Source organism: Phaseolus vulgaris, chromosome 2 (genome assembly GCF_000499845.2).
Source record: "Phaseolus vulgaris cultivar G19833 chromosome 2, P. vulgaris v2.0, whole genome shotgun sequence".
NCBI lineage: Eukaryota > Viridiplantae > Streptophyta > Magnoliopsida > Fabales > Fabaceae > Phaseolus > Phaseolus vulgaris.
In genome coordinates, this window is record NC_023758.2 from 31,182,434 (window position 1) to 31,194,931 (window position 12,498).

Genomic DNA, 12,498 nt, shown 5'->3' on the forward strand with positions numbered 1-12,498 from the left:
TAGTACAAATGACTAAAATGAATGCTAATGTTCAAGTTATGATCATTTTTATTTACACAATGAAAACAGCCTTCAGGGTAAGTTTGTATTAATGTTTTATAATTATCATAACTTCAAAATAAATAACCTAAAATTTCAACTCCCTCGGCATATCCTCACTTAGTGAATAAATTCCTTTTACTAAAATGTGTTTACAACTTTTTCTATTTTATTTTTCGTTAAGTTGCATAATTAAATAAGCAATGATCACATCTTTCTATAAATACACCAAACACTAGATGCTTTTATGAATACAAAGATATTAAAAAATTACTCTATCACTTGATCGATTGCTTTGTAGCTTGTATCCCCAATAATTAATAAACTTGTCATAATTACATCGAAAAAATAAATGATGGTCCATTTAAAAAATCGTCAAAAAGCATAAACAGCATAAAGTGAAATGAAGGTAAAAATATTTTAATTTCAATCATACGTATAGATATTTTAATTAGGAGCAGCCACAGTACCTCCAACTCCCTCGAATCTTACAAGCACCCACTCGCCAATCATTATCATAAAGACGATTACGGTTAAGTGGATTAGATTATGCAGAAAGCTGAGTTTCACATTCCTGATGCCATGCTGGAATCCTAAAAGCACATGCTTAACCCTTTTTTATAAATAATGTGGCGAAAGATTTGTGTCTAATATATTATTATTACCCGCAACTAGTTGAGACAGATTAATTAGAGAAAAGTAATGAGTTAATGCATTGGAAACTGAACTAGTAAAAAAAAACGTTTGAGCTGAGGTGGCATTGAGGAGCGAGACTGAAATTAACATATCATAATAAGCGGACATCAAAGTGAGATCCTAGATGTGCCATTAATCAGCACAAGCTTTGAAATTGATCTTGGCTTTTTCCCTTTCACTTCACCAAACACCATTTGCACAAGTCAAGAATGTACTTGACCCTCAAATCCATTGGTTACAGCATAGGTTAGCAAGAACTTGTCACCCATAAACGGGGATAGCAAGAGTCACAACGCTCACAAATTCGGTTCATTTACAACAAGAGATTTCTATACAAAACTGCAATGTCTCGTAAAGTAATAAATGTTGTTCACCCACGCGTCAAGTCAATACCAGTGTGTGGATGTGCACTTTTCACCTCTAATGGCCTTGATGAAGCAGGCCACATGCCTGTGGCAGGAGAAGAGTAGTTTTGATTAGGAGCACTGCCTTGAGAAGCTAACTTGTCACTACTCTGAGGCTCGCAACTGCTATCTTTTGTAGCAGTGGTCACTTGTTTGGTCTTTGGCTTAGAGCTTCCATATACAAAACTGCATACTACCACCTGCACCAAGGGAAGTCTCTAATTCTCAATGTTTTGGGGGAAGGTTTGAATCTATAGCACGCAAAGATGCATAAGAACTTAAATCATTATTAGGCTTAAACACATCTCATTCAGAATAACCTTCCAGATGCTGAACTTATTGTTTTAACATATCTTGAATGAGCAGCAGCAGCAGCATGCATAAGTACAAGAAAGAGTTTGGGCAGTTATGAATATACCTGCACCGGGCTTGCAGCTATAAGGCTGGCAACACCACCACCAATAATATGACCATCGGGACTAGAAAGGGAAACACTCATGCCACCTGTTCTACTGCGTGGTCCACCTTCTTCAGAAACCAAGTAAGAACCAGACAAGCATAATATTTGAAATCGGCCCTGTAAGCATACAAGATAAAAAAAATGTTTACCATTGCATCATGACAAGAACAGCAGCCTAATTCACTTTAAACAGTACTCAATCTCATTAGCTATTGCATAAAGCTGAATTTTACGCATTGCAATACCAGAATTGCTATCATCATTTACCCCTTTTCTTGAACAGCACAGAACTACAACTCAATCAACTTGCTACATAATAACTTGTCACCAAGTTAGAACCATGCAGAGGAGATAAAGATGAAAGGATACTTAAGATTTAAAATTTCTAGTAATCGAGGTATACAGTTCAGTTCTTTAACCTCATAAGAAACACTGATGCTAGTAGAAGCTGGCTGGCGCAGAGTGACAGAAGAAACTGTTCCAGTTCCAGTTAAGATGCACAAAGCCCTTGGCCTCTGCTGTGAAAATGAGAACAACTTTGCTACAATGTCCTGAAACAAAGAAAGTAAACAATCAAGCAACATTTAAATTTATGTACGATCATAAATAACAATCTTGAAGATTTCAATGATGAAAAAGCAAATGCATCTATTACTTAAAGGCTGATATTAAAATTAGACGCTTCCACTAAATATCATCAGTTTTATATATAATCAGCAACCACGTTGTGTGATGTAATCTTCAGTATTATGTCATTGACAATCCCAGACTACATGACTATTCAATCCTTCTGTTCTGTGCAGTCGGTGATTGCAATTCACCACCATCCATGAGACTCACATGTCATGGATGGTAAAATAAAATAATATATCAATATTATGCACAATAATAGATACGAACCATATAATTAAAAAAAAAAAACAAATACCAGTTCTAAATTATTATTGATCATTTCTGAATGAGTACATCAAGTACATACAACTAATCACAGCATCTCTCAAATCATCGAAGACAGCATTTTTGGTTGGGCAAATCATATTTTCATCATGTTGATGTAAACGACTATTAGGAGTTATTAAAATTTGAAATTATCCCATGTGAGCTTAGACATTTAAATATTTAAGATTTTTAAAGAAAGTAAGAGAATAAAACAAGCGATAGGAAACTATAGCTCTTACGAAATACCTCCCCAACTCCAACAGTGATAACATGAGGTGAAAAGGCCAGTCCTGCAGAATTGTTCATCCATTCACCTAAGAAGAGAGAAACAAAATAACCGTAAAAGTTTACACATTTCATGGGAAAAAAGATAAACATGGCCTTTTGCATTACTACTGACTGAGTAACCATCAAAATAATAGAAAATAAACAATTTTGTCAGAGTAAAGGGTAGTGAAATACTAAGTGTTCAGATTTTCATGGTTTCTGAATTCTTTAGAATGAAATATAAAATAGAATCTTGCAATCAGAATAAGAACAAAATTAGAATCACGATGTTGCTTTCTGTAAAGCACGTGTTTAAGAACCCGCACAGAAGTTGAACATCAGAAACTATAACAATGGGCACTTGTTTCTGCTTGAGAACATGCTTTTTTTCTTTCTTTTCAAAAGCTGTCAGAAAGCTAGACAAAAAAGGAATTGTGTTTTTCTCAAGCAGAAGCAAACACACACGAATTGCCTCGGTTCAACCTATCTTGAAAGTGTTCAGAAGATCCATATATTACAATCACTATCAATTCAGGGATTTCTGAAGCGGGATTTATGATTAAGAAGTAATGAGATAATAATAACTTGGAGACCACAACCACAAACATAAAGCACAATAATGGCAAAAAAATAGAAAAACATTCCAAACTCATAAAAGAAAAAAGGAAATAATAAAATAGAAATTGCCACTTCACACAATAAAGCATTTAAGAAATGGGAAAATAACAGTACACGTTCACGGCCTTTCTCAAGAATGCTACCAAAGACAGCAAAATGACCGGAGTGGGGATGTTAATGATTAAACAGTTGCCAATTTTTCTAATTACCAAATAAGCATATATCTGATTTTAACAACCTCTATACATATATTTTATCATAATCTCCATTAATTTTCTCAGATAAAATATATAACCTAGTCTCTTAAAAATGTTTAATCGAATTGCTTAGATCCCCTATTTCTTTCATGCATACCATAAAAGGATGAACTTGAGAGCAAGTTGACAACCTTAATAGGAAAAAAATGAACTAGTTAGCGAGCTGTCAACTTCAGGGCAAAAGAAACAAAGTAACTTCTTTTAGGGACCTTATCAACAATTATTAACACCCCACTTTTCTCTTTCAAATGATAGCTTCACTTTTGAGAAATTGAATCCCAATATGAACAGATCAAGCAATCAACAGGAAATTATAATTTCAAACTAACATAATTATAAACGTACCTAAAGTGGCAAGCTGTTGCTTCCTTCCACTTCCAGGTGGGCGTCCTCTGGGCCGTTTCTCAGAGGGAGTGCCTGTTCCTGAGGTGGAATTTGCAGTGGCAGACAAGGGAGAGAGTCTCAGGGAAACAGTCCCACTATCAGGACCATACTTCCTTGGCCTCCCTCTTTTCTTTTTCACAGATTCACCGGAAGAAGCCATTCCACCTCCACCGTCAGGTGGAGAACCTAAGTTTATGCCATGACCAAAGCCACCACGTTGAGGCTGAGGCTGGGGCTGGGACTGAGCCTGAGGCTTAGCCTCTACTGAGTATGAAGAACCTGAAGAGACATTTGACAAAGCTCTGAAAACAGAAGGTGGTTGGAACCCAGAGGGTGTTCCGGTTCCAGGACCAGACCCACCAACCCCTCCTCCTCTATGATGCATGTAATACGGAGCAGAGCCGCCAGGAAAACCCATACCTTCTCTTCCATCCATGCATTTACCAACAGGTTTGTCAATTGTGAAAAACAATAATCTTCTTTCCAGAACACAAAATCCTCACACCAGTGCTTACTTTTTAAACTAAGAAACCAGTAAAGACACAAAAACAGGGGTTGAGCAAGATTCCCTTCCACAAGCTCAAAAGCAAATAGCTTTCACAATGATGGAAAGATTAGATCTTTAACCCTAAATCGAAGAAGACAAGAAGAGGATCTAAAGTTCAGAAGCACCAAAGATTGAAGCTGAAGGATTTTGAAAAGTAAATGCAAGAACAGGTAAGTGAGGGGAAATGTAGAAAAAAGCAGAGGCCTAGATTGAAGAGAAAAAAGTGAAGCCAGCAAGGTGGGGGTTGTGTTCCGGAATCATGTGCGTAACAGGCTACGAAAACAAAACCCTAGATTTGAAAATCTAGGGTTTTGACAGAAGAATGCAGTGTGAGTGAGGGTGGGAAAGGGGTAAAGAAAAGACAAAGAATGGGACTTCACTTGGGACTTGAGAAGAGAATGGGAAATTAAAATAATAATAATAATAAATAATTAAGTTAATAAAGGGCATTTGAATTAAAGTTGGGTGTGCTAAGGTAGTTTGTGAAAATTGAAATGAAAGGGAATGAAAATGATATCTGTATCTATCTGCATTCAATTCAATATCATCATTATTATAATTATTATAATTAATATTATTATAAATTAATAAAATAAAAAAATAATAATAATAATAGAGTAATGGGAAAGGAAGAATAGTGGTGTGAAGTTGAAGGACAATGTGGGCCTACAAAAGTACCAAACACAGACCAAATGTCCCTTTTCGTATAAACCAATGGTCAGGTCATCCCTTCACCCTCAGGAATCAACCCTTATCTTATAATAATATCTTCCATTGGAGGGATTCTTTATTTTCAACTTTCAAAAATTTATTTCAGTTTAAAGATAAAGATTTTTCATCATCAATCTCTTAATTGCAAAAGATAATGTAAAAAAGAGTGTTAGATTATCAAGATAATCAACTTAATTCATCGATCAAACAAGTTAAAAGCAAGTTGAACTTAATTTATGCTTCTATTTTTTATAAGTTTAAAAATTAAATGGATGCAACAAATAAGTTATGTTTTAATGGAATATAACACATTTCATTTTTACTAAATATCGTAAAAAAAATTCACATGTTTAAGTTTTAATTACTAAAATTAAAAATGTATTTTATTATAAAAATGGTTAGAGTACAAGCAAATTAGATTAGTGAAAAGGAAATAAATATTTTTCCGTCATATTAGTAGTTATTAAATAAAGTTAGTTAAGTTTTAAATCGCAGGAATTCAAGGGAATGTTATATTTAACTACACTTTATTAACATATGTAATTAACAGAAATTAAATGCGTTATTATGTGATTATTTTGAGAATAAACTCATAAAGTTTAGTTACATTTATAATGAATATTAAACACACACCTAGCAACAAGAAAATACCAAGGCTGTGTTTATATAAATAAATGAACTGCTGCAAGTAAATTAAATTTTGCCTTTAATATGAAACTTACAAAGGTTGTTGGTTACAAAAAATTTAATTTATGTATTTAATCTATGATGTGTTGAAAAGTTTGAAATTTAATTAATAATATGGTGAAAATATTTGTATAAAAAGATAAAATATTTAATTTTATTTGTAAGTAATATTTTGGAAATTAATTAATACATGAAAAATATGTAAAAAATTAATTAATATATAAAAAATTAAAAACAAAACAAGTGATTCATAAGTGCATAATAGATTATTATTCTATTATGCACTTTTTTTATTTGCTATTAATCTATTATGTTTTTATGGTCACCAATAAGGTCCATTAAAGGTGTTAAGAGATAATTACTATGTCTTTTGACTTTCTTGCCACTGTTCTCTTTACGGAATGAAATTGTTGCTTATCAAACTTATAACACCCGATCCAACTTTTTTTTTTCTTGAAGAAATTGTAATGTTTAACTTTTGGATAAATTTTAAATAATTGTAGAAATAAAGCACTATATTATTAAGCATATAATATGAAGCTAGAATTATTAAGCATGGATTGTGTTTGATATTTAAATACTTTTAGCATTAAATTAAATCCCCTCAATCAATATAATTGCATAAAAAAGCAAGGAAAATAATAATTAATATGTTATTGAGTAATTTAAAATTTTTATAAACATGAAATGAAATTGTATAAACCTTTTAAATATTTACATAATTTATTCAATTACTTATACTCCAGTTATTATACATTATTAGAGTAAAATAATGTGAATAATTTAACCAAGGAAAACATATTTGTTATGTGGATTTTTTTTTGTATGGTTTGAAGTTATTTCTATTTAAAATTTAATTACTTCATAAATAATCGTATTTAAAGTTTTGTTTATATGTGTTTAAATTATTTTTAAATTTGTTCCATTTAAAAATATTATTACTTCATAGTTAATCATTTTTCGATTTAGATTTGCACTTCATCTTCTTAAAATATATAAGTGGAGGTCTTTTGGTAAACAACAATTTAACTCAATTAATATTAATTTGTTTTCCTTTCATATCAATCAAATTTATCTACTATATATCTGCTCCTATAAGACTGTTAAAGTATTTTTAACTACCAAATAAAATGTATATTTTGATATTGGTTCTGCAGGAAATGTGATATTTGATATGGATTGGTTATTCATTTTATTATTTGAAATTATTATCATAAAAATATATTAATTGATATTTCATCAATTATTATAAAAAATATAGTAATCATATATAGTATTAAAAATTATTTTAATATTCTTGGATTGTTTAAATAGCAAAACCATCCAATTCAAACACAAATACATATTGGATTTGATTTGATTATAGAATGAAAGTCATTGGATAAAAAAAATATGGAAATGGTTAAGATAAAGAGATTTGTAAACCTTTTTAATCGTAAACTATAGTATAAAGATAATAGAACATTAGAATTTAAATACAAAAAAAAAAACTTAAATCCCACGTTAAAAGCATGATACTTTATTGTGGGGTTTACAAAGCCGTAAAGGTGAGTAGAAACAACAAAAAGGGTTGTAAATAATATTATAAGTCTCAAATAAAATAAAGAAATTACATTACTTTGAGTTGGGTCTGTAGATGTGGAAAAGTCATTTTCATATATTGTGACCCTGTCAACAAATTTCATGCACCCTTTTTAAAAAGACTGTGTTTATTTCTTTTTCCCATAACTTTTGAATTATCTTTTACTGGAAGTTTTTTTCAAAAGATCTTTTCGAAATTTATAAAATGTATTCAAGAAAATGTTTTTTAAGTAAAATTTCTGAATAATATTTTGTAGAATAACTCTTCTATAATATGATCCAAAAAAAGTTTTACAGAATGAGATGAAATTAAATGAGACATTTAATCCTAAGTATTTAATGAGGGTGGAGGAACTTTGATTGGTTCAAGAAGAAACACCTTGTGAGTGATGTCATAAGATTGAAGTAAACTTCCATTTATATTATGAAAGATCATAATATCTTTTAACGACAAATAATCATGAAAGTTTGTGTAATCAACGAAACAATAAATATTATATATCATATATTTAAATATTTAAAAGTATAATTTTATATTGCATAAGTAGTTAATTAAGTAACTTTAAAAAATATTTTTTAATATTAATAAATAATATACTTTTAACAATTTAAAAATTATATTTCAAGTTTATTATTCAATTACTCTAATGATATTAGCTACTATAATTACACGCTGTACTTTTTCTGTTTATTCAGTAGAGGGGGTGCCAAATTAAAATATCAAGTTTTATATTTTGTTGTCTCAAATAAAATACTATAATTCTATCATCATTTTCATCGATCGACAATATTATTTCACATTAAAGTTACATATATTTTATTTTTTATTAATATACCTCGTGTAACAAAAAAGAGTAAAAAAAACCCTCTGGGTCGTAATATAATTTCTTCATAATTCATACAATAATGTTTTGGTTGATGCCGGATTTCTACTAAAATCATTCTGACAGTCTATTTCAATGTAAAAATTGTGTTTTTGTGTCCTCTTTGCATATTCAAGAGTAAAACTGAATACAATGACTCTTTAAAATATTTGTGCATATGATAAGAAATTGTCTCTAGGAATTGCTAGCCTTTTTTCTGTCTTTGTTTTTTTTACAATTCATACATAACGTGCCAATGTACCTCAAATAGTTTAACCAAAATCTTCTCAATCTACAATGGAATAAATGAATCTACCTAGTGCGGAGCTTTCATCTCAGTCCGTTACAGTCTAAAAATATGATGTAATATTAGAAGTTTAATCTCTCACTAGAACTTTTCCCTCCAATGTAATAAATAAATTCATAAATAAAAGAATAATTTCATAAACAGTGATGAAAGTAAAAATACAAGTACTTAGTGCAAGAAAAATGTATCAAATTAATCCCAATAAGTTGTGTATTCTACAGTTTTGTCGTCAGTTTTTAGATAAAAAGTCAGCACAGACTACTAACCTTTGTTTTATAATTACTATTGGAATCAGAAATGAAGATACAAGACCTAAGTTTTGTGGCAGCTCTTCTTATCAAATCATAATGAATCATAAGTTAACTTCCCCATCTAAGTTTTTCATCAAGGTTGTAAACTAATCCTAATATGACTGAAAGTAACATGATTATTTCCATTTCAGCTTTAGAATAGAGCAAATACAGGAAAATTTAAAATCCATTATACTTCCTTCCAACCAACCTTTAATTCAGAGGTAGTTGTGATTTGTGATCCATGCCTACACCTGTAGAAAGAACATTAATTCATCAAATAAAGTGAAACCTATAAAGAGAAAAGTTACACAAAAGTAAAAAGGAGAACAGCCACCATAGCAAGTCATTAGTTTTAAGAAATAGCAATCACGTAAAGGCAAAAAAAGAAAAGAGACTAACATAGCAAGCTTGAAAAGTAATACAATTAAGAGTTCCTCACTGTCAGCTTCATTTTCCTGTTGACAAAATCCAGGTACCCCTAGAAAAGAAAAACATGTAAGTAGATGTAAACTAAACCTAATTATATAGCTCAACATAACATACAACCTAAAATGACAAAAATCTAAACAAAATGTTTACATTGTTCAGATTAAACTTCAGAATCCCTTGCAAATAAAATAGGGTCCATTTGTCCAATTGCAAATAAAAATAATTACTTTTCCATTTAATCTAATTTCTATCCGACCCATGAAAACCAGACAGAATATACTGGTGTTGTAGTGCATAAATAGTCAGATCAGATGATGGCCATCTAGTAGAGGATGTGGACCAATAATTGTAGACCAGGAATCACTTATTTTTCGGTTCAAGGCCTTCATTGTCATACATATGGCTTATAAATGTAAAAGAAAAACAAATAAACCATTTCCTACGTCAGAAAAAATATACACATATCAAGTTGAGGACTCACTGGCTTGATACTCTTTTATTATGCTTATGGTCTGTTGGACGAGCTCTTCTAAAAGTACATATAGAAGAGACAATTTAAGAAGAAGAAAATAAGAGTCTTTTCAGAAGCTAAAATTAGTTTATACATAAGCTATTTTGTAGAAGCTCTTTCATAAAACTTCTCTAAATTTTTGTTTTTAACTTTTACATAAGTCAATTTTAATTTGAGAAAACCCATTTCCTTTTTTTCTTTTTCCTTTTCTCTCCTAAGATTTCTTATGGAGAAACGTGTCCAAGTAGACCCTTAGTACAATTGCAAATGAAGAGAACATATTGCCTTTACCAAAATGAGTAACATGAGAAGCATAATAGCAGATTATGTCAAGAAGCAGGGCAAAGAAACTCACTTGAAGTATTCCTACCGCTGCAAACTTGTCTAGAATAGTCTTGGAGAGTACTGGATGATTCAAGTTCAAAGGCTTTAACAGCAATTCCACATTCTGCAAACAAAGTTTTACTTCAGATTTTGTTTCATTGTTTGAGTTTATTCGCTGGAAGAAATTGGTAACTTTATGAACAACGTGCCTCTTATTTCAATCCAGATTTTCAAATTTCTTTCCTTCATTAGCTTAATCTTTCTCCACTTATATCTAACCACATTATTTTGTAAAAGTATTAATGTAAATCTGTTTGTTCCGGGTAGAAATTTTCAACTTCAATAGTCGATTCACACTTCATAGATATTTATTTCTTTCAACAGTGATAGTCACCAACCAAGGGAGAGGTTGGAGTCAATTTGAAAAAATGGCCTGGGGCAAATGTAAATTCATTAAGTTTCATAATAGCAATCATGTTAACCCACCTTTGACGTGAAGCACTCATTCCAATATGTATACTCTACTCCTTCAAGCATTTTTGTTCTACTGAGGTTATTAATTAAGACCTTCACTAGCCCAGCCTGGAAAAAAAATGTATGAGTACAGGAAAATCAACAATATATGAATGATAATGAAAAGACACTCACATCACAAGACACCCGATGTTTGTCAAAAGGGAGGCCAACAACAAAGCCCTTCAGGGAATATTTAGATATCTACATATAAAACAGCTGAAGTCATCATAACACGCTTGGGAGAATTATATATTCAAATCAGTAGGTTGTACCTACAAATGATAAAAATAAATATATAAATCTATCTATCATATACATTCTGGTGTACACTAGACCAAGGGTCAGTCTAACTAACATACAAGTAGAACATGGTACAAGTGAAAACACTAAGTATTCCCATAACATAATTTTGTCAGACTACTGTTGACTTGAAAGGGCAAACTTACATCATCAGCATTCATCTAAGATAGAAGAGACATCTCACATGAATAATAAAAAAAATCATTACTAAACAGATTAAATAGTCATTTTTCTTTTATAGGCAAAAGGATAAAATGATCACCGAACTTGAAAACATGCAGAACTGGTGAAGGATCTCATGTGCCTCAAGTATGTATATATTTTCTCAAGACACAGATGAAAGAGGCAAGAGTTCAATGGTGCCACAACAGGGAAGCAGAGTAAAATGTAAAATTGGATGTATGCAAAGATAAGGACATAATATAGTTGTACAAAACAAGTAGTAAAGCGGGTGCAGATAGCGTGCACTTATGGCTAAGTTCAAGTTAAGAGCCTCAAGAACTCAATTAACATACTTTACAACTATATATAAGTTTAATTTGAATTCAAAGGACAGAAGAAGCTCACCAGATTCGCAAAATCAGAAGCCATTAAACTGATATTTGACTTCTTCCTGACGAGAACGCTGTGGCATTACAGATTGCAAGTGTTTAGTGTTAGGAAATAACAAAAGGTTGTATTTTAGCAAGAGTGTGAAATAGTGGTACCTGAAAGGTGAAGCAATTTTGTTGTCAAAGTCAGAAAGAGCAAGGCCAACATATTTCTCTCCGACATCCAAACCAAGCAACCTTCCGCGTTGCGTGTGGGTTGAATTCGTCAAATCCTGAAACAACTGCAAGGGCTTCACATGCCTCATTTCATCTACCTATAATTTTGTATTAGCATTCATTCGGAATCGGATAAGTAAATGAATAATTATGAGCCTGAGTCTAGGGTTTTTATTATTAATCAGAGAGCAAAAGCGTAACTAAAACTAAAGAAACCTGCTCAAGAAATGTCGTCGCAGTTACCTCGGCCTCTCTTCTCTTCCACCAGGACCGACCAACCACACCAACAGCATAGGTTGAGTTTCTTTGTCCTTTTTTTATTTTAAAAACTGAATATCTTTTCCTATATATATATAATTATATATAAGGAGAATTTTTTTTACATAAATTTTTTCTTATATTATTTTAATTTTTTAAATTACAGTTTTTATATGCAAATTGATTTCTCTATTTTTCTTAAAATACATTTTTTTTAATTCTTCATTTTAATAAAAAAACATAGCAATAGAAAAAAAGCATACATTTACCGTGAGACCAAATCTTACTTTATCAAATAAAATAACTTCCATTTTCTTTTTTTTACACTTCATTTCAAATA

General features: G+C 31.1%; 2 protein-coding genes across 7 annotated transcripts; both read right to left on the bottom strand.

Annotated features, from left to right (window-relative positions):
• Window positions 1-867: 867 nt before the first annotated feature.
• LOC137811417 (AT-hook motif nuclear-localized protein 5-like) lies at window positions 868-5,140 on the bottom strand. The gene is made up of 5 exons (XM_068613156.1): window positions 4,026-5,140; window positions 2,785-2,852; window positions 2,019-2,150; window positions 1,558-1,716; window positions 868-1,339 (listed from the first exon to the last, which is right to left on the bottom strand). Exons 1-5 carry the CDS (start codon window positions 4,498-4,500, stop codon window positions 1,106-1,108), a joined length of 1,068 nt encoding a protein of 355 aa, XP_068469257.1. The 5' UTR covers window positions 4,501-5,140; the 3' UTR covers window positions 868-1,105.
• Window positions 5,141-8,928: 3,788 nt separating this feature from the next.
• Window positions 8,929-12,229, bottom strand: LOC137811419 (uncharacterized). Of its 6 annotated transcripts, none has more exons than XM_068613163.1 (8): window positions 12,144-12,229; window positions 11,841-11,956; window positions 11,701-11,758; window positions 10,966-11,034; window positions 10,804-10,899; window positions 10,349-10,441; window positions 9,453-9,531; window positions 8,929-9,304 (listed from the first exon to the last, which is right to left on the bottom strand). In XM_068613163.1, exons 3-7 carry the CDS (start codon window positions 11,722-11,724, stop codon window positions 9,478-9,480), a joined length of 336 nt encoding a protein of 111 aa, XP_068469264.1. In that variant the 5' UTR covers window positions 11,725-11,758; window positions 11,841-11,956; window positions 12,144-12,229; the 3' UTR covers window positions 8,929-9,304; window positions 9,453-9,477. The 6 variants fall into 6 exon arrangements, with proteins under 6 accessions (XP_068469264.1, XP_068469261.1, XP_068469263.1 ...); XM_068613160.1 differs by having other exon boundaries at window positions 11,841-11,998; window positions 12,144-12,225; XM_068613162.1 differs by having other exon boundaries at window positions 11,841-11,965; window positions 12,144-12,218.
• Between the last annotated feature and the right edge of the window lie 269 nt (window positions 12,230-12,498).